Below are 26,113 nucleotides of genomic sequence, written 5' to 3'. Positions count from 1 at the left end.
TTATACAGTGAAATTAATAGATTCGAGGGAAAGCAATGTATTATGGGAGCATCTCAGAGTGCATTATGGGACGTTCCCTTACCAGTTCCTTGGTCTGGGCCTTCTGCACGTAGTCGCGGCCGACCTTGATGCGTGGAGTGAGGATTGCACGCGTGAAATCCGTCACGGCGATTCCCAGCAGGTGACACAGCTTCTGGGCAGCTGGTGGTGGTGATGAGGGAGGGCAGTGAGGAGAAAATGAGATTGAGAGGGCAAGAGCAGACGGAAAGTGGGGGAGATCCAGCCAGAGAGAAACATGCACATCAACTCATGGCTCGTTTTTATTTAAAATTCAACAAACCTTATGTTTTAATATTTTTGTGGTTATTTATATTACCAACTTTTCCTAAGGTGCTGCTCTGATTAAAAGTGTGCTTGACTCTCAGTCAGAAAATTCTTTACTCATCTCGGTCAGGGTCGACCCAGCACATCATCGCTACAGAGTTTGATCACATGGATACCCACTTTGCACGAAATCAGCGGTGGTTGTCACTTGTAAATTGACCCACCATAGCCGTATGGATATGCGCACTGGTATCTTATAGCTGCTAAGGAATATGAGCACTGTCCTATGCTCTTTAAATCAGGTAAACGTTGTATTATGACTTTATAGCTAACCAATGAGATGGTGCCATCTGGACTCCCCCCCCCCCCCCCTGCTAGCACATCCTTTACCAGGGAACACTCCCATAGGATGACTATGACAGAGATTAAATCTGTTGTCTTCCGAATGGATCTCTTAATCAAACACAAGGTCAAGGGAAGTTTAGCCATTTGATCATCATTCCATTAAGGACCTCAATATAAAGGAGGCATAGTATATTAATGTTACATTCTCAAGAGTATCTTGGGCCATGAGTATTAAGTTAACTAAATTACAGAACCCAATTTAATGAAGGCTGGCTGCTTGAGAGTTAAACTCAGCGGTGGCTGGCTCAGTGACTCCGGCACCACCATTAGGACTCATAACGGCAACGACTTCACAATTCAGTAGGTTAACACATTTTAAGGTGGGTTTTAGAAGTGCATGTCCAATATATGCAAGTCAGCTTTTGCATATATTTATCAATGGCGTGAGTCACACATTACGGGTGAATGTTCAAAACCTAACAGGTGCATACGAGTGAGCATTTTTAGAAGTGAATTATCTTGCCAAATGTTATAATACAAATGTTAGACTTAAAAACGTGAATATCCTATCTTTAACTAGTCAAGATTGACTTCATGTAAGCAAATATATTTATCTAAACGATCTGACATTACCTTTACGATCCGGAATTCTGTCGATGGGAGTAGCGTGAATATCCTTATCTTATATATACGATAGTGAACATCCTATCGGCGAAGTGAACGCTCCGTCACATGGTGCGAGCTGCGTGAGACGAGCCCTAGAGCGTTTCGGCATCGTAAAATCTGCGTTAATCTGTGCTCAAGTGAGCCATGCCAGTGAATTGTGCCTAATTTCCATGACCAGTTTCAAGTGAGAAGGATCTGTGGCCAGACTGGAGTTGAACCTGGGCCCTGTGTTCCCACAGCAGTTAAAGAAGTGAATGTTGACATCTAACGATTGTTCTTAGATCTGTCAAGCACTCTTCTTTAATAGCGTAAAGCTCTAGGCATCAACAGTTGGGATTGCCACCACCTCACTCCATCACGACACCAAGTTCGTTTCTAAGTAATACTAGTCAAGTTAGAAATTAACTAAACAAATACATTTCAAGTGGGGACTCAAAATAACATCCCTCAACATCGCATTAATGAACACTGCCCTATTTTAACTAAATCATACTATACATATAAACATAGCCACTGCTGCTTGTTATTGCTCTTTGAAATTCCCTTCCTCTTGCCGTCTGCACTGCCCCATATACACTGCCACTGTTCAAGTTCAGGCTGAATACTTTCCTCTGCTGTCTCACTTCATGAGGTGTCTTCATATGCTTTTCTATTATGTCGTTTCTAGTCCGCCTCTTATTCACTGTTCTCATTAATAATCCATCTTTAAACTCTCAACATGGGAAAATTGTCCCTATTTGTAAAGAGTCTTAAATGTGGTTGCATTTACATGCTTCATAATCCAGGTTGAAACATCACTCTTAAATTACTGTACTTCATCCCAGGACACACATCCAAGGTGCAGATCTTTAAGAACCATTTCTTTTTTTGGTTGCCATTTTAAATCACATTAAGATACAAATGCACGAAATCTTATTTAAAACAGTCTCATGAAATCACTTTTAGATAATTCCTATTACCAACACACTCCTGACTTCGCATCGATTTCTGCCCAGTGAAGATCTCATTTTCCTGGGTTGATCACTAGGCCACAGGGGGTGTGGATTGGGAGTAGTGCCTACATATTAGGCAGGGGCTACCAAAAGGCAGGAACTAAGACAGCACAATGTGGGGACGCCATCCAGCCTGGTTTTGTCTCAGTTCGGTGACAGCGCAACCACATGCTACTGAGAACTGGTCATGGAAAAATAGATTTAGAACGTGGTACACATCACAGGAAAATAATACAATACCTTTCACTAAAGCCAAGTCAAACCTGCCAATGCGACAACCAACGGACATTCGTGTTATCTGGAGGTCAATATCATAGCTCCACCATCGGAATGTGTGCGCAAGCATGTACACATACAGTATATGTGCTTGTGTGTGTACAAGTATATGTGGAACAGTACACATAACATGGTTGATCAGTAGGGAGCCATCCCTAGAAGTCACAGGCCCACTGATCAGATTCTCATTGTAGCAGCCTACCATTGTATCTGTAGCATGGTATAGCCAAGGAAGGCTTCTCGAACTACATGGTATACTGATGAACATGGATTTTCTGCTCACGCTGAAAAGTAGTTCGGAGAACCTGTTGATGAACCTGGGAGCTTGCCACCTGAGCTTGCCACAAAGAGATGGGCCTTACTTTCATGGCGGATATAAAACACCTGCCGATCAACACTCTATCCCTTCAACTCTCTCTCCAAAAATAATATGCTGGATGTCGAGAGCGTGGAATAGTTCCTGTACCTCGGCAATGTGCGAATTATCAGCGGTGACAGTGGTTAGTGGACTGTGCTACGAACCCAGCAACCACCCAATTCATTAGTAGCAATTGCATACCTGTCAACCCATACTGTTACCCATATTCTTGTACAGGGAAATTGAGTTCTCAGGTCCATACGGTGTACAGCCGTTTCAATACGGGCACATTTTTTTTTGTGTATTTGTGTTTCTCCCTTGTGATGGTACTTGATGAACGTTGAGATTTATAAGGACACGGGGTGACCAATAAGGTCTGAATTGGTCTGTAATAAGGGAAGCACTGATAAGGGGTTGACAGGTATGCAATTATATCCAAGCAGGTCATAGGCCTCCCCTACATCATCTCAGCCTTAAAAGTGTACCTTCAGCAGTTTGTAACCATCAGCACTGGGAAGACGAACACTGTCAATCAGTGTTTAGCCACACCACCCCATCAAACACCATGCGAGCCTCAGGTTCTCACTAACAGCACTTTCCCCAAATTCTGGTAATGGCTATAGGTAAGACCTTTGTCTCTGTGTACGTGTATCTGTTTACCAGTGTTGTCTGGCATCGAAGCCTGGTCAGTGTTCCTCTCCTTCTTGAAAACGATGTTTCCGTAATGGAGCACGGAAGAGACCACACGCAGCAAGGCTGTGGGGACACGACGCACGCAAGTCACGAGGCCAAGAAACGTCCTTCCCATCTCTCTCGGTCAGCACAGTCTCAGATCACATGGGGGGTCAGGGGGGGCGGGTGGGAGAAATCCTGGCAAGAAAACACCACAAACACTTTTGGAGTCTCTTCACAGGTGCAGTTCATGTGCAGGTGCGTGCGAGTGCGTGCGAGTGCGTGCGAGTGCGTGCGAGTGCGTGCGAGTGCGTGCGAGTGCGTGCGAGTGCGTGCGAGTGCGTGCGAGTGCGTGCGAGTGCGTGCGAGTGCGTGCGAGTGCGTGCGAGTGCGTGCGAGTGCGTGCGAGTGCGTGCGAGTGCGTGCGAGTGCGTGCGAGTGCGTGCGTGAGCGTCGTACAAATCTGCTCCTCGTGCGTGAAGCCCATGATGTTCATGGAGGAGGTTGTCTCCTGGAAGTTGTCCTTGTCCTGCTGCCCTGGGATGACGACGTTTCCGTTGGACAGGAAGCGGTAGTTGTTGTAGCCCTCGAGGAGCAGGTCAGCTGTGGGGCCAGACGGGGAGAGACGCAAGAAAGATGCCATTACTATCGTCGTTATGGCAACAATCAAGAGTTCAAAGGTCTGCGTCGCCATTTGAGCAGACAAGTTTCAAAACCCATAGGCAACTCAGTTGTTAATCCCCAGGGAAAGCCATTTCTATGTCACGTTACTGAAGTCAATACTACATTTGACAAGTTTTTTTCTCTATTTATGATTTCCCTGAAACATTAAATTGCCTCTACCCTACATTTACTATCCATTATAATTCAATCAGACTAGATTTGAAGCTTTCGTGACTTGCAGGAATTACTCTTTGGTTCTTTCGGTAAAGTAACGTAGAAATAAATAAAATAATAGAATACCACATTTCGATTGCAACACAAGCAACCATCATCCGGTACAAATGAATGAGAAAACAAACATAGAAAACTTAGAAATATAATGCAATACAACACAGAGAGTCAGCCAACACAACAGTCAACACCCCACCTGGTTGATTACGTTATTTCAAAGATTGCAAAATTTGAGAGAGACACAAAACACAGACAGACACACAAGCAGAGAGAGACTTACACATGCTTGTGTTGCAATCGAAACGTCGTATTCTATTATTATTATTTAAGTTCTTTCTACGCGACTTTACCAAAAGAACCAAAACGTAATTTAATCAGGTTATGGTATACTGAGATTCAATATTTGGCAATGATGAATGCAGGTGCTTTTAGAAAACCGATGCATATACCCATAAAATGCAATTTTAAATACTAATAAGGTTAAGGTTTTTATGATTTTTATATTTAATGCAATAATTTATTGTGCAGTCATTGGTGACAATCTGGGATGATCAACTCTACATTTTATAGCCGGTTTATTATTGCTGGCTAATTCTATTCAATATGTATTCTTCATCGCGTTTTACACTTTTCAAATGTTTTCTGTACTGTTTAGTTTACACATTGCAACACTCCTGCTATTTTAGGGTACATAATCCTAACCCAAGGTTTGTTATGGGTTCTGATGAACGCATATGCATGTGCCAATGAGGGAGCAAGCATGCATGCATGTGTGTGGGCACAATAAAACGCACTCTTCAGGTGTTCTCCTGCGCCCGACAGGAGCTGGTAGAAGATGTGGAACGTTCGCTCATCCTTCGCCTGCCGGATGGCGCGAGACTTCTCCAGGAGGTCTGAGCGCGCGGAGTCGTCAAGGCAATGGAATGACTATCATCACCGTCACCATCATCGTTCATTTACACAGCAGATTTCACCATACATTTGGCCCGCTGGTGCGATAGCTACAGTACTCGACTAAACAATCTAAAGGTGTTGATTTCAAATCCCATTTGGGGGTTTTCTTGACTGATCATGCCTCCAGTGTCAACAGTGGTTATCCCAAGAGAAACAGGCCCCTGTCATAAGAATGTGTAAGTTCCATCACTGACGTAGGGCTGCCAAGTCTTTAAAGCATCACTTGCGGAGCTTCAAATACTTTTTCGAATCATCCTGCTTGACATATTTGGCCAAGAGGAAATGCAAGAGCTTGGAGATCGCAAAGCTAATGAGGAGAACACAAACTCCACTACTCAACTACAGGTAACAAACACCTCAAAGCCCTTCAGGTGAGCATCTCAATCATTGTGGCTCCATCTGTGCGATTCAGCAATCCCAGCACTAAGTTACAATCAAACAAGATTATCAGCACATTTGTTATTTGTGCCATTTTTATCGTGCAAGACTAGCACGCCCGCCACGATTCACAGATAATTATCGTCAGCAGGGGCAACATTACTTCGTGGCTTTACCCAACACGGTAATTTTAAAATTCGCATTGTGACGCCAGCACTCGTGACCTACTCTTTTTTTCGAATAATGTCATGGGACCGTTAACACCCACTGTGGAGTACATGATGTTTTTGGTTAAAAGTCACAGTATAGTGATAGGTTTTTACCCTTTCAACTGGTACAAAAACTGACAACCTTTATGCAAGGCATCATGTTTGCAATAACCACAACACAAGCAGTCAAAATGCAAACAAAAAGAAACAACTCTGATAATGATTGGTCCAATCAACTTCAAGGACAGTGCATATCATTATCAGAGTTGTTTCTTTTTGTTTGCATTTCGACTGCTTGTGTTGTGGTTATTGCAAACATGATGTCTTGTATAAAGGTGTCAGCAGTTTTTGTACCAGATGAAAGGGTAAAAACCTATTGCTATATTTTGCCACTGGTAATGGAGGTCTCAGTGTAAAAGTCACAATATTCACCACAGGGCGACCCACTGGCCTCGTACCACAAACCTCATCAACAAACAGGAAACACACTCCCAGCGGGCCAGGTCTGTCACAGACATGCAGTGCCAGCCCTATGAGTCTAATGCCGAATAAAGCGGGATCCTCAATTTGGTATACAAGCGCGAGCAGTCGAAAGGATACAGGTCTCAATGTTTGCGCCGACGATGTACCCAGCGACGTCAAAGTTGATGCGGATGAACTTCCCCTGTGAAAATAGTAATTTAAAACAACACACACATCAGAGGGCAGTTTATAAGTGTCAAGGCAGAGAGCCAAAAATATATGACCTTCAAAAGAGATAATATATAACTACTTCAAGCTTTTATGCAAATGACCTCCCTCACCACTATTTCTAGGTCTTATTTCAAGTAATGTAGATAAGGGGCCATCCATAAATGACGTCATGCAATATTCGACTATTTTTGACCCCCCCCCTCCCCTCGTCACACGGCGTCACAAAAAGTCAGACCCCCCCTCAAATATGACATCACAAAGCTCTGCCCCCCGCCCAAAAATACAACATGCTTCAAATCGCTTTAAACTATTGTCATTTTAGTGCGTATTTAATGTGGCGCTGCACTCTGATGTTGTAGGAGAAAACATTTATCAAAAAGTATATTTAATTAAGTAGAGCGTGTCGTCTATATTTATTCAAAGTTGCGCATTTTTATGTGACGTCACATTTCTCAACCCCCCCCCCCTCGTCACACATCGTCACAAATGTCTGACCCCCCCCCCCTAGCTGCGTGACATCATTTATGGACTGCCCCTAAGTTAATTCATCAGATAAACTTTATCGCGTATGTAATATTCTGTGATTAAATAAACAGCTTTAAACTCACTATGACTGAGAAATTGGTTTAACCCCAATTCTATAAAATGGAGCTAAGAACCAAGTTATTGGAAATACTGGGTCAGAGGGCAGAAATGGCCATTGAGCCATAGACCCAGGAACTTTAATAAACCTGCTGGTGCAGTCATCCAACCTGGCTGTTGGGACTGGCTCTTTCTTGAGTAGTTCACAAGGATTGAACCTAAGCTGACACAAGGGGAATATCCTAAATATACCACGTGCCAGGGCTCAACCCCTGCATCTCAGATAGTGATTTTTCATGCCAACACCCAACATCTGGGCTTCGACCCAGTACTCAAGAAATACTGGTGCAGAGCTGTAAAAATCAATCACAGACCTCCTAAGTCAATGTTACTTTAAGCTTATAACACATGTAGTACACACCCCAACCGTAGGAAAGGCAAAGGTGGTACAGTACAGCCCTGCGAATTCTTACTCATACTACTGCTGGCAGAAGGGCCTCCACTTGAGAAAAAGCCCCTTGAGAGAATATTTTGGCCTACTCTTCTACACTGCCTTGAAAGAGGTTGACATACCCCAGCAAATGCAAACTGACAATTAACTAACTGTGGTGTACCTACCCATTAATACTACAAGGTGGACAGAGGCACGGGGATTTTAGAAATATTTCCATTGTTTGAATTGCAGCACCGGGAGATCGAACCAAACCAGCGAGCAGCCACCCACTGGAGGCCAGGCCTCCACTTAATCGCTCTGCGTGTAGAAGGAGGAGCCGCAGCTCTGCTTACGAATCGTGAGGAGTTGTCGTTCTTGACAGTCTTCGCGTTGCCAAACGCTTCCAGGATGGGGTTCGCTTGGAGTAGCTGCTTCTCCAGTTCACCCTGCATATGTATTGAGTATGGGTGTTTGAATGTGTGTGTATGTATGTATGTATGAGTGTGTATACGTATGTGTGTTGTGTGTATTCAAGTATGAGGGGTATGTACGAGTGTGTTTTGGCAAGTGGGAATGTTTACGAGTGGGTCATTGTGCACGTGCGTAAATGTTCATGTGTGTGCGCGCATGTGTGCGAATAAGGTAAAGTCGGTATAACGTGTAAGTATATATAAGAGTATGTATGCATGTGCGAAAGTGATTGTTCATGATTGTGGGTTGAGAATATGATCATCAACAATGAGCGTTAAGCCACAAAAACAAAAACAACCATCACCACCACTTCTGCAGAGCAATCCCGACAGCAGAAATGTATTACACATCATTCCAATATCACAACCTGACGGTGGCAACAAAACTTCACACAACCTACACGCCAGAGCAGCAATTGGTACCACATAAGGTGGCACAACGTTAGTGGCACCAATTTATTCATCTGTCCAATGCAAGTGAATTATGTGATAACCCACTCATTTAAAAAAAAGATTATCACATCATTCTCTTTCATTGACCGTGCAAGGAAATTGATGCCACTAAAGTATTGCCACTGCAGGTGGCACTGGCACGTGGAATATACCGTCTGGCCCCACTAACCATCATGGGAGAAGCCCACACCACATTGCAAGCCTCCAGTTGCAGGCTTTGTACATTGTAGCAACAATTCTTAACCTCCAGGGCTTAATGAACACACCTCAATAAAGCACACTTGAAGCCACGGTTTTCCCAAGCGCTGTTCCTTGAAACACTACGGTACACCCTTTCGAGTTTACCAAATTTGCATCCTTCCAAATATATGGGTCAATGCATACTACATGGTCCTGATGCTTGCAAAGTACGTTACACGTGATGCAGAGCGCATGGATTAAAAAAATGTCATGCCATTTTTACAAAAACTATTTAGCGGAGGTTTACGCAGTTGTATTGTATAGCTCTCCGATGTGTGTTCAGGTTGTACTGTGTTGCTTGGCATGATGTTCGTCGTTCCGGTTAATGTACTTCAGTTCCTGAATAAGTTCCCAAAACTTAACATGTCGGCTTTTGCGGACAATATTATCATTCAAAATACATTTTTGGTTCAGATGAATTGGCTATGTTGAGTGGAGGGTTTAGGGTACACATTTTACTTAACGTTATCAGACCCAAAAATAACTTATGAATCAAGCCCCAAAAACGGAGCCAAACAACATATGGTACAACTCAAAAGATATCGGTGAGCTGTCTAACAATAATGTGAATTATTCATCCAGGAAATCCTTATTCAGTTTGGACTTTTTCATGAGGATCCTGTATTGGGATATGCATGTGTAGATTTAAGTGCGAGTCTGTGACAAAGTGTCGATTTAAATTAATCGGCATTCCCTATTTCACGTAAGACATTGACACATGCAGTATCTTAATGACTTAAGTTGTATTTGAATGAAGGCAATATTGGTAACTCAGAAAGATGCAATATGGTGGTGTCTTGAGGACTGGCATTTGGGAACCCTGCTTAAAAGCCTGGAGATCTGAGCATTCAATTGAGATTCTCAGATACTGGAATTTAATCTTGTTTACAAATCTCCCCCCCCCCCCTTTGTACAAATCAGACATCGTGTGGTAGTGTACAATCTGATCACTTGATTTCTTTGACAAGGATGTTACACTGGCTCCCAATCTGTCACAGTGAGTACAATACACTATCAGGATATAATAATCCAAATGGGGGTTGTTGCAACCCATCACACCTTCAAGTATTATAAACTCAGTACCACTTTTAATAAAATGCTTGCCTATGGGAATGTGAAATCTCCAGTACTGGCTCTTGGCTGTCAACAAAATTAGTGCTGCCCTGCGATTTTTTATAGCGGGGAGATGTTCTTTTTTTAAAACTGTGGATTGGAGGTTGTACATTACGATCAAGATGAAATGAAAATTAAAATTCGAATGTCTGTAGTAACTGTAGTAAATACAGTCTTGGTCAATTCCAGAGTACAGGTGTGCATTGTGTAGATTGGTTTGTAAATTAAAAGCTGGATGCCAAGAATCATAACTTAAAATATAATTGCTGCTCTATAGAAACATCACATGCACGTTTCTATACATAAAACATGCACATTAACAAGAGCAGCAATGTACGCAGACCCACCACTACACATGCACATGCATGTACATGGCACCTCACCAATGCCATGCCTGAGCCAATGCCCCTCACATTCTTTGCCTACAGCTTTAGAAAATGATGTTAGGTTTTTGGAGATATTACCAAGAGATCGGCATGTGTGGTTTAGGGAGTAGCATTAAAATAATTTGTCATGAGTTCTGGGATGCCTTGGCTAATGGGAAAAATGTTAAATAGTGGCCAATCCAGTACTTGCATAGTTTCTTTTAAATAAACATCTTTCTTAACTCGAGCCAACAAGCAGGGGAAATTGTATATTGTGTATTTACTTTAAGTGTAAGCATAACTATGTGTGAAAAACCAAATTGTCTATTCCAGATGGACATTTTAGACACATTGTTGTTACCAATTATACCCTAGTCTTTCTATTCCATAATTGTAACATAAGTCATGGCAAGAGCTGAATAAACGGCCTTAAAAAAAACCCTGGCCATTCAGACAAGCCTCACATGTCAGAGAATAGGGACTAAAAAAAAACAACAGAACTATTTTGGAAGGGAGTCACAATGATGCCTCTCTCATCCGGCAGTGGTTCACAACGTGTCAGTCATCCAAGAATTAAAAATGTTAGCACTTAACACTGTACAAGGCCAAATTAAGTAAAAAAAAACATTAAAAGGCAGTAAATTCTTTGTGCAGTTGTAGGTGACCAGGCAACTTGATGGACTCCACGACTTAATCTCAATTAATTACACTTGCGTGCCTGGATTCGAACCCAGGCTTGCAGAAGTGCGCTGGCTCAGTGAGTCAACACAGCCATTGTGAATCCCATGAGACACCGAGACACCTCGAGGGAAGATGCTTTTCCAATTTGCTTAGATACCATCCAAGATCTAAAATTCCTCATCTCTGTTTGCCTGGAAGGAACCCAGAATTCCACCCTCCCCCTTTGCCACTTGTATTCCCATGCCTTGGCTTGAATCCCAATTTCCTGGAACTTAAATTTCAAGATGCTAAGAAGCTCCATGTATATTTGGAACAACTTTAGAGAGTATATTTTCTCATTGTATAGAATTGTATCTTATTATGTTTGAGTATTAATGTGATAGGACTTTTGGGTGGCAGATTTGTGCCATAAATGTGCCACGTGTTTAAGCAAAAAAAAACAATTGACTTGGACTTGTCCAAGCACCAAATGTCCAAACTAAAGACCCCATTTCCTTCCTCAGGGCCCCTGTGCCGCCTCTGGTCTGAGTTGTGGGTGTGGTGGGCGGTGAGTGCATGGACAATGGAGACTAATGTTACTGTACAAATATGAATGCCTTGCACTGGCAAGCCATGCTGACACAGCAAACATGAGTAAATGGAATATGTATCTCGCGCTCTCTGAACAAGGAGTGTAAAGCGCCAACCATCCCGTATAAACCAACTTTGTTCAGCTCATTAATATATAAGAAATAGATATTTAGTTTCATTTATGTTTCCAAAATGTGGAAACGAATTAAATGAGAGCTTAAGGACGAGATGTTTTCTTCATTTCGGGAAGGCTGGCATATGCTTCACAGTGGGGTTATATCCAGGTAGTCGTCATTCGATTAAATAATTATTCATAAAAACTCTCACAATAAGTGAACTGCTCCACTGAGTGAAACACACCCATGACACGCAGGCATGAGGTGTGAAGCATCAGATTTGGGCTGTACCACTGTCATCGTAAATGGGGAGGTTTCCTTTAATTTTTTTCTTAAGATAAATTTCAAAGCCACCTGGATAACCCCTTATAAAAATGAAATGGATGGCAGTTATCAATAATGTTGGCTGATCCATTTTACAACTCACTGGAATTATAAAAAATGTTCAAATTATGTTTTTTCTGTAAGTTTCATAGCAATCGTTTTAAGTAAATTACGAAAAATAGAGACATTGATAGACCAGTCAATTGTATAATGTTACTAATGGAGGCAGGCATACATGATGAAGCAATGGGTATAAGTAATAACAAAACATGGCACAAATACATCAAACACGTGTACACACAGCATTGGATATGTGCATGAATACACTCCCACTGCAAGCATTTTTTTTAAAAGCGTGTTTAACTATTTCATGAAATATTTGTTTAAATCGTCATTGTGCATGATAAGGCTTTTTGATAAATTATATTATTAATGGTTTCTTAATTGATTGAACAATAGCTGCCTACCAATTAGTATTTTATTCCTCTATTTTTAGTCATGAAGAAAAATCACAAAAATCATATATATACACTACTCCCAGCCAGGTGGCGCTGGATCAAAGTATTCGACTTGCAATCATAAAACAGATGTGGGTCTACTTGGTCTAGAAAACGAGATACACGTTGTCGGAAGTCAATAGTGGTCGTACTTTGGGAAAGACTGGCTCCTGGCATAGGAATGTCGAGTTGTTACCACAGCCTCTTAGCAAATAATGAAAATGAGTGTTGTCCATGTTCGCAGGGACACAATGACGGTTTTCAATTTTGCAACACACTATGAATGCAGTGAGCTCAGTTCGATTCCCGGCAATGGCTACAATCTGATATCTGAACTGGTTCTAGGTCCCCACATTCAACAACCCTCGTTGACCAACATGGTGAAGTATGGTCAAACGATCCCCATGACTGACAATCCAGTGGTAGATTTACAGAGGGCTGTAAAGTAGTCTATCTTTAGATGTATGAAAATGCATTAAATATATTTTATCAATAAAATAATGTATTCACCCCTGGAATATAATGAAAATACGTGTAACACTTTAAAGCTATATATAATATCAATAGGTTAAGATAAAATGATTAAATGAATGCAAATATGGTTATGTTTATCAACTATCAATATTAACTCAAATTTGTTATTGAATAGGGAGGAGCTTCAAACTAAAGTCTAGATATCCATAGAAGCACATTTTTTTGCTTTAAATGCAGTGGGAGGGAGATGGAATGATCAGAACAAAGCATTGTTGTCCAACAGGGCAGTGAGGCTAAACTCAGGACAGTGACTGCGTGACCCAAACAGTTACACAGTTCGTTTTAACTGCAAGCTATGAGAGCCCATTGGGCAAATTTCTTACACCAGTTTGCATAACATTCATGTGGTTACAGCTATAGCTGTCCAGCAATTTCCTGCCGCCCATTATTGTTACTAATGATACTAAAAAAATCAGTGTCATGCTTGCTGTTAGATGGAGAATTTAAGATCCTGTGGCATTACTCATTAGAATAATTGATTGTGTTCCAATGTCATAATCCGTAATGCAAATTTAGCTAAGTGACAACTACATTTAAGAAATGGTCGTTTTTTTACAATCGGTTAGACATTTTACTTAGACCATATAACTTGAGATTGAAACCCCAGGATCTCCGTGGTGTTGGGCTCAGTCCTCGAACATGGCTTCGAAGAGAGCCCGCCCTTTGAGGTGCTCTGCCATTTTCATTCTTACTCAATTTTAAAAGTTGGCAACAGTCAAATTTTTTAAACTATGTTAAGAATCCAGTTAGAGACTCAATAACCTCAGCACAGAAAAAAATTGGCATGTAGCACACTCGGCTGGTCAAGGGTGGCCTGGCTAAAAAAAATGTAGATAAAAACCTCAGCTCTCGTTGGAATTTGAAAAGGTTAAAAATAGGAATTTAAAAAGTTAAGCACTTCGAGGCAAAAAGACTTGAACATCATTCTTCTAAGCATTTTTTAAAAATGTGCCTTCCCTTATATGGTCACGCAGTATCACAGCCAGGAAATCATCACTGCTGTGTGGTGTTGCAATGAAAAGCCATATGAAACAATGTGCATGCAAAGCGGATCGTGCAAAGCATGTATGGAGTCATGCATGGAATGGTTTGGTGTGGTTCTGGTGGTGATGGTATGGCTGTTATATAACACATTAGGTTGGCTTTACGACAAAATACCTGGTTATATCATTCTTTTATAACTGTTTGACAAGCTGTTTTTCATTTAATGTTCGTACATTTGCAATATATTTTCTGGGCAAAAAACTACGAAATATTTAAAAAATCATTAAATTATCTATTTTTATGTGTTTTTAATGCAGGGAAGTTTCACTGAGAATGAAGTTTACTTTTTGGAAGGGTGCTGCTTGCTACGTTTGTCCAATTCCTTGTGGCCTAATTTTGCACATGGGAGAAAACTAGAGAATCCGGAGAACACCCAAACATGAGATAATCAAAACATATCCAAACAGGTCAGCAATCTATATGCTGCACTTGCTCATGGCACAAGCCAAAAATCGAACCAATAATCTGAGAGATTGGGACTCTAAAACACTTTACATTGTTTTATGATCTACCAATGAGAATGTTTAAAATTCTCGATTAAAGAGTTACACCACTGATTAACAATTAATAATTACTGCTGGATATGCAGCCATGTGCATTTGCAGAGAAAACTCAAAACTGGGAGGTTACAAGTTCAATTTCTAGATGGGTGGGGGGGGGGGGAACTTCCTATCATTCATCCAGGGTTCACAATAAGAGAACCACTTTGTTGGAAGTCAAAAGTAGTGATCCTATGGAGAGAGTTCTCCCTACCACCACAGGAATATGGAATTTCTATCACAAACTCCGAGCCACCGGATAAGATGAACAACATCCTAATACTCGTTAGAGTATGCAGACCCTTTAACTTGACCAAACTGAACAATTATCATCAGAAACAAAGTAAAGCTTTTTCAGCATTTTCTTTTGCTTTGCACTTAACCTTCGACACTGCAGTAAAGCCAACCTAATGGTATTGTCAAATGGTAAATGTGCATGTGTGGGTGGGTGGGTGTGTGTGTGTGTTCCGCGGCACAGGAGCACTGGGCATATGGTCTACTCACAAACGAAATCTCCGCTTTCTGCAGCAACGTTGGGGGTTTGTTGGGGAGGGGGTTTGAGAGAAGTGAATCGACACATTGCAGGGCACACGGAGATTTGAAGTAACGGCGTCAGCGGCGGTGGGCGATGGGGAGGAGGGTTGGAAGATAAAAATTAGCACAATTCGTCAACAACAACAACATCATCCGTAACCATCAAATGAACTTAACGAATGGTGTGATTTAAACTTGGATATTTGGCATTAGATTGCTAGCCTGACCAATAAATGTTATTCCGAATGAGCAAACGCCCATCCAAAGAGGAGGACTCGTGTAATGGAAACTGCATAGTTAATGAACAGGAATGCTAATCAGTTGAATTCATTAGACTTTTACCGCTAGGGAACACACAAAAGGGGTTTGTTGTAATCTTTTATGTTGGTTAACTCCGTGCATGTCAAAAAAGGTCAAAGGTCAACAAATGTCATCGTTTTCCAAATTTGATGATCAGTCTGGTTCCAGTGAAGCCACATTTGATAGTATCTGTGAGTATCTGTAGATACTTAAATATACATTTTTATCCATGTCTACTCAACGTCGCGATGTGCTGCGGGAATGAGTTACCCACAATGTAGTTTTCACTCTTGATTAACGGTTGTTAAATGGGTGGCACATTGCGCAATAAACTCAATGAAGGTTTAATTGATGATTCTCACAGCGAACATCAGTGGAGAGTGATTTCAGAATCAGCCCCCCCTTCACCAATCTGCACTGACAGGCATGAAGTACAGTCAAACAACCTTAATGACTGAGATCCTACGGGTAAGGGAGGTCTTTATCCAGCAGTGAATCCAGCAGTGTATTGAAAAGGGTCTCAGGATTATTCTTAATGTTGATTAAAAGGTCTTTTTTTAATGTTTGCCAATTAATTAAATTATTTAGTCTCCATTGTGCAATACAAAAACTAGTGGCTGCTGTCAAGAAAACACAGGCGAACAAGATTTAACTTTAACATTTCATTACATTTCCACTTAATCATGAGTTTGCTTCATTTTCAATAGACCTTCCTGTAGAGGGAGCAAGTGTTCAATAATTGAACGGCACACCCCATGTGATGAGGATGGACCAATGGAAAGCTTTTCGAATTGGTTCTAAATACACAAGACAAATTTAGCTTGATAAACAATCCAAATTGTTGGAATTTTTGGGTAAATTGGGAATAGTCTGGGATACATCTGGGGAGAGCTTGAGATGAATTATCAGGAGACTTTAGGGCAATATTTATTTGAACGTTGGGCAAGTTTTCAACGAGTCTGGTTTGGATTTGGAGACCGTTATGATGAATTTGGTATTAATAATAATGCAATTTATAACTCGCACAAATTTGCGGACGTAACGGCTGCAACTCAGAGACGCGGAGCCAAGCTCAGAGTCGCTCGAAAGCGACTCTGAGCTTAAAGCAACCTTGGTGTGAGTTTGGAGTGTCAGATGAGTTGTGGTAAAATCTATGCCAGTTCGGGGCGAGTGCAAGGTTGGACTCACGGGAGCACCATGATCCTTGCGTCCTTTGTGCGAAGAGGCGACGTGAGCCAGGTACTGGATCACCTTCTTAGTGTTTTCAGTTTTACCTGCACCAGACTCGCCTCTGCACACACGCGCACAGACACACACACACCAATACACCTCATTAACCTTGCCAGTCTGCTCAGCCTATCAATGTCAGTGAGCTCTCGTTATTCTTGATACAGTTCGTTGTCCTTCCCCTGCACCTCCGATGAACACGGTTGGCTACGTACAGTGTGAAAGAAATTCAATATAATAATGATAATTGGTTCTTTACCCTTCTATCTGGCAACAAAACTGACACTTTTTTACAAGGAGTCATGTTTGCATAGACCGCAATACCTGCAGTCATAATACAAACAAAAGAACATAACTCTGATAATGTGCACTGTCCTTATGTTCTTTTATGTTATGTTCTTTTGTTTGTATTATGACTGCAGGTATTGCGGTCTATGCAAACATGACTCCTTGTAAAAAAAGGTGTCAGTTTTGTTGCCAGATAGAAGGGTAAAGAACCAATTATCATATTTTTACTGGCAAATGAGATTTCCATAGTGTAAATTCAATATACTTACATAGATACAAGAGTGTCTCAGGTCAGTGCCACGTACGACTTTTTCGGTGGTGATAGTGATGATACCATTAGGGCACAGAGACCTATTCATTCTAAGGCCGAGCTGACCTATCATGAGCATGAGATTTTAATCAATATACGAATCAATGCATCGTAACATGCCGAGCACTAAGCATAACACCACTATTCCACATCTTCATGCACATAGCCATATACATTTTTATTTAAGCTGGGAGAACCCAATGGCTAAAGCTGCTTAGCAATGGTGGAATATCACAGAGGAAGTGAAGCATACCTACACGTGTACAAGTACACATGGATGTACCAGCAAACGCACGTGTTCATGTATGAATGGGTCGATGTACACGTGCGAGCTTTTAACTAAATGGCACATAATTGAGCAAACATTACATCATAAACAAATAACGTTTTTTGAAACCACACAATTACAAACAATTACAATTTTCTGGCAATCAAAATATTTAGCTGAAGAGATATTAATAGCACACGAGAAAGCGCGCTTGCAAGTTTAGGGAGTTAGTTGCTTCCGAGAAGGTATAAGAAGGCCATGGATAGGTATGGATTGTGTTACTCTTTCCCACGTGCATTTGTCCTCAGAAATATTTCACGAGCAAAGTGGAAGCAGACAGGTTGCGGTCAGGGCAAAATGCATTTGCATGTCCGCAAATACAGTGGTCCTTTTTGCTCCAGATTATCTCTCCAAGTTTCAAGCAACCCTTGAATACATTTGGCCTCAACTAATACAACGTTATGTTTCAGTTGCATTCACGTTGCATCATCTTTACACGAGAGTTATAGTGTCACCCTCCCCATTACGGAAACACCGAGCTAATGCACAAATGCACAAATGCACAAATGCTTACAACTCTCGGTTGGAAAGCAGTAAAAAAAGGGTAGCGTGAAATGCTGCTGGTGTGGAATGCTGTAGTCACTGGAGGACCGGCATCCTCGACAGCGGGGAACAAGTAGCAGATGTAACTGTGGCGTGGCTCTGAAATAAGCAAGCTCGTGAGTGGGGTGTGAAGCTCCTGAATGGGGTCACGTCAATATTTAAATGTTGTGAGTACACATCTGAAGAATAACAGTTCTGTACAGAAGTCAGCGAGGCTCCCAGATGTAGACTATTTGGTTCGCTGTTTGAACTTTATTTGACGTTTGGGCTTGTGTATAAACACATATACATATAGAACGTATCGGCTAGTATAGAATGCTTAGGCATAACCCACACACCTCTCACTCATCATCAGCCATGTCACCAATCTGTCACCATCCCTGAGTCCTATAAATTAACAATCAATCCAGCACCTGCCTCAGGACTGATCTCATTGCACCATTTCCCAAGTGGATGTCCACTTGGGCATGTTCCCTCTCCTTTGGCTGACACAGGAGATATAGTTTCGACCACTGGTCATCATCTCTTCTAAAAATGAGTCCTGTTAAAGCATACACTTCTCCACACTAATTCTAGATTTGAAGCTTTCGTGACTGCAAGGATTCACTCTTAGTTTTTTCGGTAAAGTCACGTAGGTAGAAAATGTAAACAAAAAGAAAGAGCAAAATCTATTTATTTAATACTGATTTATTTCTTTATTATTTGGTATTAATTTTATTATTATTTTATTTTTATTTCTCCACACTACTTTGTGCACTTGTCAGGATTATTGCATTTTCTTTATCGATGTTAGGATATCCGATTCCTTGTCATAGCAAGTAACATACAGTGATTAAACTGTTCTTCTATAGGCACATTGGCATATTGACTTTCATTACATCTCAGTAACTTGCCCTATTATATTATGCAAATATATCTCAGCCATCAAAACCACACTTATCTGATCACATCTACACAACACTTCCTTGGGAGGTTATATTCCAAATTTCCATGTAGCTTATTCTATCCTTCCATGAACTTCCCATCATCCTCCGCAACTTAGTTTCTCATAGTTGCTTGCCAAATGCTCTGCCAAAGTATTAGCCCCCTGAACCACCCTCATATAAAGAATGACCATGTGGTTCATGTTAGGGTATTGCAACAATGCGCTCTAAAAACATGTTCAATCCTCCATTATAGCCATTGTCTTGACAAATTGGCACGGACTTTTCATTTGACATGAAAAATGTGTGTAATCAAAGTGCTGTCAAAATCCTGGCAGGTGCATTCTATAAACAATGTTACATTTTTCATAGGACTTGGATTGAAAAGCTGAGTGGTGAAAAGGGACAACATTTTCAAATGAGGCTGCTATTCACTGAGCGGATGCCTGCTTCAGGACACTGAACCAGAAAAGCCAGATCCAATCTAGGATTAATCATTCAATACAAGACGTTTCTCATGTGCTTCTATATTACACCAGCTTCGTGTATGTTAGAGATCATCGCAGAACAGTGTTAGCTATCCTTAACGCAAGTGCCCAATAATGGTTATTCTGTGCCGACATCTAAAGACGGTGAACATAGCACACCACAGATGCTGGCAACACCTCACGACTACAATAATGATTGCCTGCTGTAATAGGCGACATTGCCATTCAAGGCTGCCGATACTGTGCATGTTGGCTTTAAAATCCCAAATCAATTGCGGGCTTGATGTCATTTATACATGGTGTTCATTTGATGTTTGTTGTAGGCATGCCTCTAACATCCGCAGTTTTCCACAGTTTGTAAAAGAAAAATGTCCAGTACTTTATTATAATCAACTGCTGGATGACAGCCTCTCCATGTGGTTATATCATTCATGGGAGTTGTTGGACCATTCTGGTCAGTGCAAGTGCAGGCTGGTGAAGAAGATGGGGATCAGGAATGGACAGTTCTAATTCAGAGGCCGCCCTCATTATTATTAGTATTACGTGTGTAATAAGCATGGTAATGTACATCTTCTACTTCACAGTAGACATTAGAGATGCCCTGATGTAATTTGCAAGAGTGGGCCATTAGTATTTCCACATCAGGGTCCAAACTTTCCAAATGAGAAAATAACCTGCAAATTTACTAATAGGGTTTTTCCCCTTTTTTCTGGCAACAAAAAACTGACACCTTTTGCAAGGAATCATGCTTACATTAACCACAATCCTTGCAGTCAAATGCAAACAAAAAACAATATTCTGATAATTTATGCATTGTCTTTGAAACTGATTGGTCCACACCAGAGACAGCTTTCTTTACGCCAAAAGGCGTCATCTGGTCGAACACCATATGAGACTAGGCTCTAAAGAAAGCTGTCTCTGGTGTGGACCAATCAGTTTCAAAGACAATGCATAAATTATCAGAGTATTGTTTTTTGTTTGCATTTGACTGCAAGTATTGTGGTTAATGTAAGCATGATTCCTTGCAAAAGGTGTCAGTTTTTGTTGCCAGAAAAAAGGGGAAAAACCCTATTAGTATAACCTGCAAATTGTTAGATTGGGACTACACACAGCAATCATTGCACCCCCCCCCCTCCTCTACTGGCAGACTAATGAATCAGGTTACTTTTGGAAATGAAGACTATTCTTGCCTTTTAAGTTTTCACCTGTATGTATGCATATTCAATTCATTTATACCGTGCATAGCCAACAATGTTAATCGGAGGTTAAACGAAAAAAATAAACTTGTTTCTAGATAACTCCCACTTTATGTTTCTTACATAGGCAAAAAATACTCAACAAGGATTTGGCGAAACATCCGAAGCACTTAGGACCTTGCTGAAAAATTGTCTTGAGACTTGGTAAAAGCATTCCATGATAAATATAGAAGTCATGTCATCATCATTTATAGGACAAAAACGATTTTTTTCCAACACTGTAAATTACAGCTTTCACATCAAGGTCAAAACATTACTTTACTCGGTAAAATAATGGATGCTTGGGAAATTCGTAGTTTGGACTAAGAGGCCTGACGCAAGGTTTTGATTGCAAGGGTGTTTAATGTTGCCTAAATCGCATCATTATCCCCAGCTGATTATATTTGTCCATATGCAGTATATTTGATGCAGCTGCTCCCTTCCAAGACTAGTTCATGCAAACATCGTTCATATCAATAAATAATGAGCGTGGGAGGAGGGAAAGTGAAAAGAGAAGATTACATATTTGGAACAGATTCAAAGCAAAGTAAAGGAAACATAAATATTTCAGCGCTGGTCTTTTGCAAAAGCATTTGTGCATACATATGCTAAATAAGTTGTACGTGCACACTAAACTCATGTACACATTTATATACACATTCAAAAATAGAGATGGTTCCTTTTAAGGCATAACTAGAGTTGGGGATACCTGTACTGTATTGTCAGCAAGCACCTATTACGGTTGCCACAGTAGTATGAGGGGGTAGTGTGGCCAACAGCATACCGAGCCACCTTTGACACTTAAATGCTGATGTCTATAGGCTGCACCTGGTATACATTTAGAAGAGACCCAAGCCAGGCTCAAATAGCACTATTATACAGTGGTGTCATCACCATTGAATGTGCCAGGCTAGGTGCACTTTGAGATCAAGTGGCCAAACACACGAATACGTACACGGTAAGATTTCGCACACAGACGCATCTGAAGGTGAACGCACAAGAACTGCAATGAACGCAACGTTACTCTCCATATCCTTTGGGAGCACACATTAAACACTTCCGTTCTGCATACCACTCCCGCTCCAAGGTTGGATAACATTCCAATAAGATGCTGAAGCCAAAATAAACCCTGGGAAGTTCCTTCACCAGCAAAGTTTAAATCATGTTTGAAATAAATTGTTAAGTAAAATTAACAATTTTATTTTTTATTTTTATGTGCCCATAACAAATAAAATAAACTAATGCTCTGCTATTCAATAGTCAACTAACTGAAAACAAATTCATTGGGAATGCTACAGATTTCTAATGGCTTATAATCAATTGCTTCTGGAATTACCCGTGCCCTTCACACTGCACCAAAAAGGGCATTTTGTGTTGTCTTCATTACATAGGAAATCCATGTACAACGTAAACAAAAGACAATGTATTCCTCATCAAACGAGCAACCATGTAAGCAACCATCTCAGCAGCCACTGTTAGAAATGCCACATTCCCATGGCAGGGGCCCGTCCATATACGACCTCCCACAAGGAGGTCCCTCATTTTATTCCATGAACTACAAAAGATGCTATAATGAACCAACCCATGATTTATATTCAATCATTCCTTCTTTACCCAAACAATTGAGTTATCAAGATCCTTTAAAACGAACAAATCAGACAGAACATATGAGAAGAAACAACAAAATAAGACTGCAAAAATATAAGAATAGGGGTTTCCCCCGTAAAAATAGCCACACAAGAGGTGATTCTTGAATCCTGTTGTGACTGAATCATGACAATTCCTGATCTCTGGGGTTGGATATAATTGTTACATGCCTAATATTTGCAGGAAAGCCTTAAGAAAATCCAAAGGATAATATGAATAACTTTACAAGGATTGGTCTCCAACCTACCTTATGTACGCCCTTCCTATTTTTGCAGCCCGACAGAAGTGGGTATGTCTCTTGTGCATTTTCCCGGTGCGATTGATCAATTCACTCAATCGAGATGGATTTTAGGTGTGTGCCTCCACACCCAGCTATTAATAATTTAAATCTTAATCCTCCAGAAACCCCTTGGGGGAATAAAATGAAATTCTTGCAGATAGAAATAAAATGTTAGTTTGCTTACTTAGGTGAAATGTATCCCGACCAACATTTCCTTATAGAGTTTCATTTGAAAATGTAATGCACCGTAACCAAGATCAAATTGCAAAACAGTGACAAATTTACTTATAAGGCTGTGGGAAAACTTAATACATTTTTATGATACTGTAAATGTTGACAAAGCCCAAGAGGTTGGTGAAGAGAGGAGAAGTACTGTAATTCAGCACCAATATTAGCCATTGCCAGGAATTGAACTCGGGTTGCCAAATTTGTAGCATGGTTTGGCTAACCACTGCTCTACCCAGCATTTTGGGTAATTTCCAATTTTTTTCCTCGACTGTATTATCCATATTATTTTAAAACAGGAGAGTTCAATCGTGTAAATATTCCTCGATCTTCCCATCAAATAACCTGCAATGCATTGGGCACAGGCAAAAATTACATGTTTTGTCCTAGCCAGTCCTCATTAGTCAACCACTTGGCTACAGACGAACCTTACTGTATTGTGATTTTAAACTGATGATAAACGATTATCGAGGTCTCCATATTTCAGTTTCAATGCAAGTGAAGATTTAGTTTCTGCTTTGGATACCTTAATATGTATTGCTGAACCGAGAATGGTTGTCTCACTTATCTCAATGGCCATGTTAGAGCACAGAGCCAGCACAACTGAGATCCTGTGTTCATATCCAGCCAGACCGTGATTAAACCAGGCTCTCAATTATCATTTGTTTTATAGTTTCAGCTACATCAACGATGATATCATGAAAATATATGAACACTGAATAAAGTAAACATTGTTCAATTCTGCTGAAAAGTATCCATTACCGCTAACGCTGCCTTGCTCAGGGAGGCATTTTTTGCTTGCATCAGCTTTTAAAAACAGCCATGTGGCAAGAGAAAATGTCACCGCTGTGAGGTCTCACACGGAGCTTATTTCCTCACTCAAGGAAACAAAAGTGTGCGCGCACCCTAACCGCCCTTGCCCCAACACATGTTTGTCTCATGGAAAACAGGAGTGTAATGGTTAGCGCACTGTGCTACAAACCGGGTGACCCGAGTTCAATGCCTGCTCATAGCTAAACATTAGAGGACAAATGTCCAAACTGTTTCGGACCCCCTCTCGGTCAACTCAGCCTTAAATCCGTACCTGATGCAGTTTCTCATCATCAGTACAGGGGGGGGGCAAAGTCGGCCGTGTGTGGTGGTGGCCACACCAACCCCTCATGCGCCATAAAAGCCTTAATAGGTGCTCAGTAAAAGCACTTGCTTCAACACTCTGTTAAGGGTATACGGGAGATCTTTGTCTGTGTGTGTGTGGGAAGTGGTGGGTACATATGCATGCTGGCGATGGTGTGGCAGATAGCCCACTGCACAACGATCCTGGCAACTTGGGTTGGATTCCTGGCCATAGATAACATCAGTGGCAGCTCCACCTCTCATGGGTCTCACGGGGTCCCCGGCTTAAACTATGTACTCTAAGTAGTAGAGGTGTGGACTCGAGTCATGTGACTTGGACTCGAGTCAGACTCGAGTCATGAATTTGATGACTTCAGACTCGACTTGGACTTGCATAACAATGACTTTGTCCCACCTCTGAGGTGTGGACTCGAGTCATGTGACTTGGACTCGAGTCAGACTCGAGTCATGAATTTGATGACTTCAGACTCGACTTGGACTTGCATAACAATGACTTTGTCCCACCTCTGAGGTGTGGACTCGAGTCATGTGACTTGGACTCGAGTCAGACTCGAGTCATGAATTTGATGACTTCAGACTCGACTTGGACTTGCATAACAATGACTTTGTCCCACCTCTGAGGTGTGGACTCGAGTCATGTGACTTGGACTCGAGTCAGACTCGAGTCATGAATTTGATGACTTCAGACTCGACTTGGACTTGCATAACAATGACTTTGTCCCACCTCTGAGGTGTGGACTCGAGTCATGTGACTTGGACTCGAGTCAGACTCGAGTCATGAATTTGATGACTTCAGACTCGACTTGGACTTGCATAACAATGACTTTGTCCCACCTCTGCTAAGTAGTGTGTAAGCATAGGCACTAGGAAGACACAAGTAGCCAGGTGTGGATAAAACATCTACGCCTCTTTGTAAGTGTTGTGCCAACCTTCATAGGTATTTGCCAACAGCACTTGCCTCTGCAGTCTAACACTCGAATCAGGGCACAATTGTCTTTGTGTTAGAGTCCCTATAAAAAGTGTGGCCAGCACACCATGTCTCGCCATCTTTGTCTCCCTAGTACTGATGTCTATACATTTATTCTAGATTTGAAGCTTTCGTGACTGCAAGGATTCATATTCTTAGGTTTTTTCGGTAAAGTCACGTAGGTAAAAAAATTAATAAAAGTAAAATAAAAATAAAATAAAAATCACGATGTTTCGGAGGCAACACTTGATACAGCAATCGTGTTGTGACGGTTCCACCTGAAGACGGAAGCTTGTGTTGCCTCCGAAACGTCGTGATTTTTATTTTTTATTTTACTTTTATTAATTTTAATTTTTTACCTACGTGACTTTACCAAAAAAACCTAAGAATATGTCTATACATCACGCCAGGTATTACTTCGGTGAAGGAGAGTTCACCTAAGGACAGGTCCAGGTGTGGCTCTGGTTCCACTTGCTACATGTTGTGCATTTCCTGGAATTGAACTTAGATTACCTGGATCAACAGAACTTGACCATATGGCCTGAGGCTAAAGTGGGTATTTTTGTCTTTGCCTTTTAGTGGTTAAGATAGTGATAGACTCCAACTGTCAGGATTTGATGTCTCGCCGTGATGCACAATGCCAGTGGAAACTAATATCGGTAGCAGACCACTGAAATTGCTCGAGGTGTACTCAGCCTAAAATGGCAACCATTGAAACATTTTCCGGCCTTACCACTCCCTCGCAAGCCGGTGTAGCCTTGATAGCTACTCGCTTAGGTCACGAAACAGGGGGTCTGTCAAACTACTCCCTGGGATGCTCTTGCTCCAGCAACCAATGCATTTTGTCAAAGCTGGCAATCAACCTCCACTTAATGGGAGGTTGCTTATTCTTTGCTGGTGCTCAGTCTGGAATATATTTCCTATTGTTGACTGCACTGCTGATTCCCTTAAAGAGATTCCTC

The 26,113-nt window shown here is 41.2% G+C and overlaps 1 protein-coding gene across 1 annotated transcript in view; it reads right to left on the bottom strand.

Moving 5' to 3' along the window:
• The window catches only part of LOC133353519 (myosin-10-like), a 107,419-nt gene that overhangs the window by 25,864 nt on the left and 55,442 nt on the right, over nt 1-26,113 (bottom strand). Inside the window, 8 exon segments of the mRNA XM_061569822.1 lie at nt 83-201; nt 3,622-3,717; nt 4,093-4,236; nt 5,322-5,420; nt 6,669-6,732; nt 8,130-8,222; nt 15,227-15,244; nt 16,745-16,847. Of these exon segments, the coding sequence (XP_061425806.1) occupies nt 83-201; nt 3,622-3,717; nt 4,093-4,236; nt 5,322-5,420; nt 6,669-6,732; nt 8,130-8,222; nt 15,227-15,244; nt 16,745-16,847 (736 nt within the window).

The sequence above is a fragment of the Lethenteron reissneri genome, chromosome 44 (genome assembly GCF_015708825.2).
Source record: "Lethenteron reissneri isolate LAM-NWPU_2019-01 chromosome 44, ASM1570882v1, whole genome shotgun sequence".
Taxonomy (NCBI): Eukaryota; Metazoa; Chordata; class Hyperoartia; order Petromyzontiformes; family Petromyzontidae; genus Lethenteron; species Lethenteron reissneri.
Note: the sequence above shows the minus strand (reverse complement) of the source record. Positions and strands in the feature narration are given on the sequence as shown.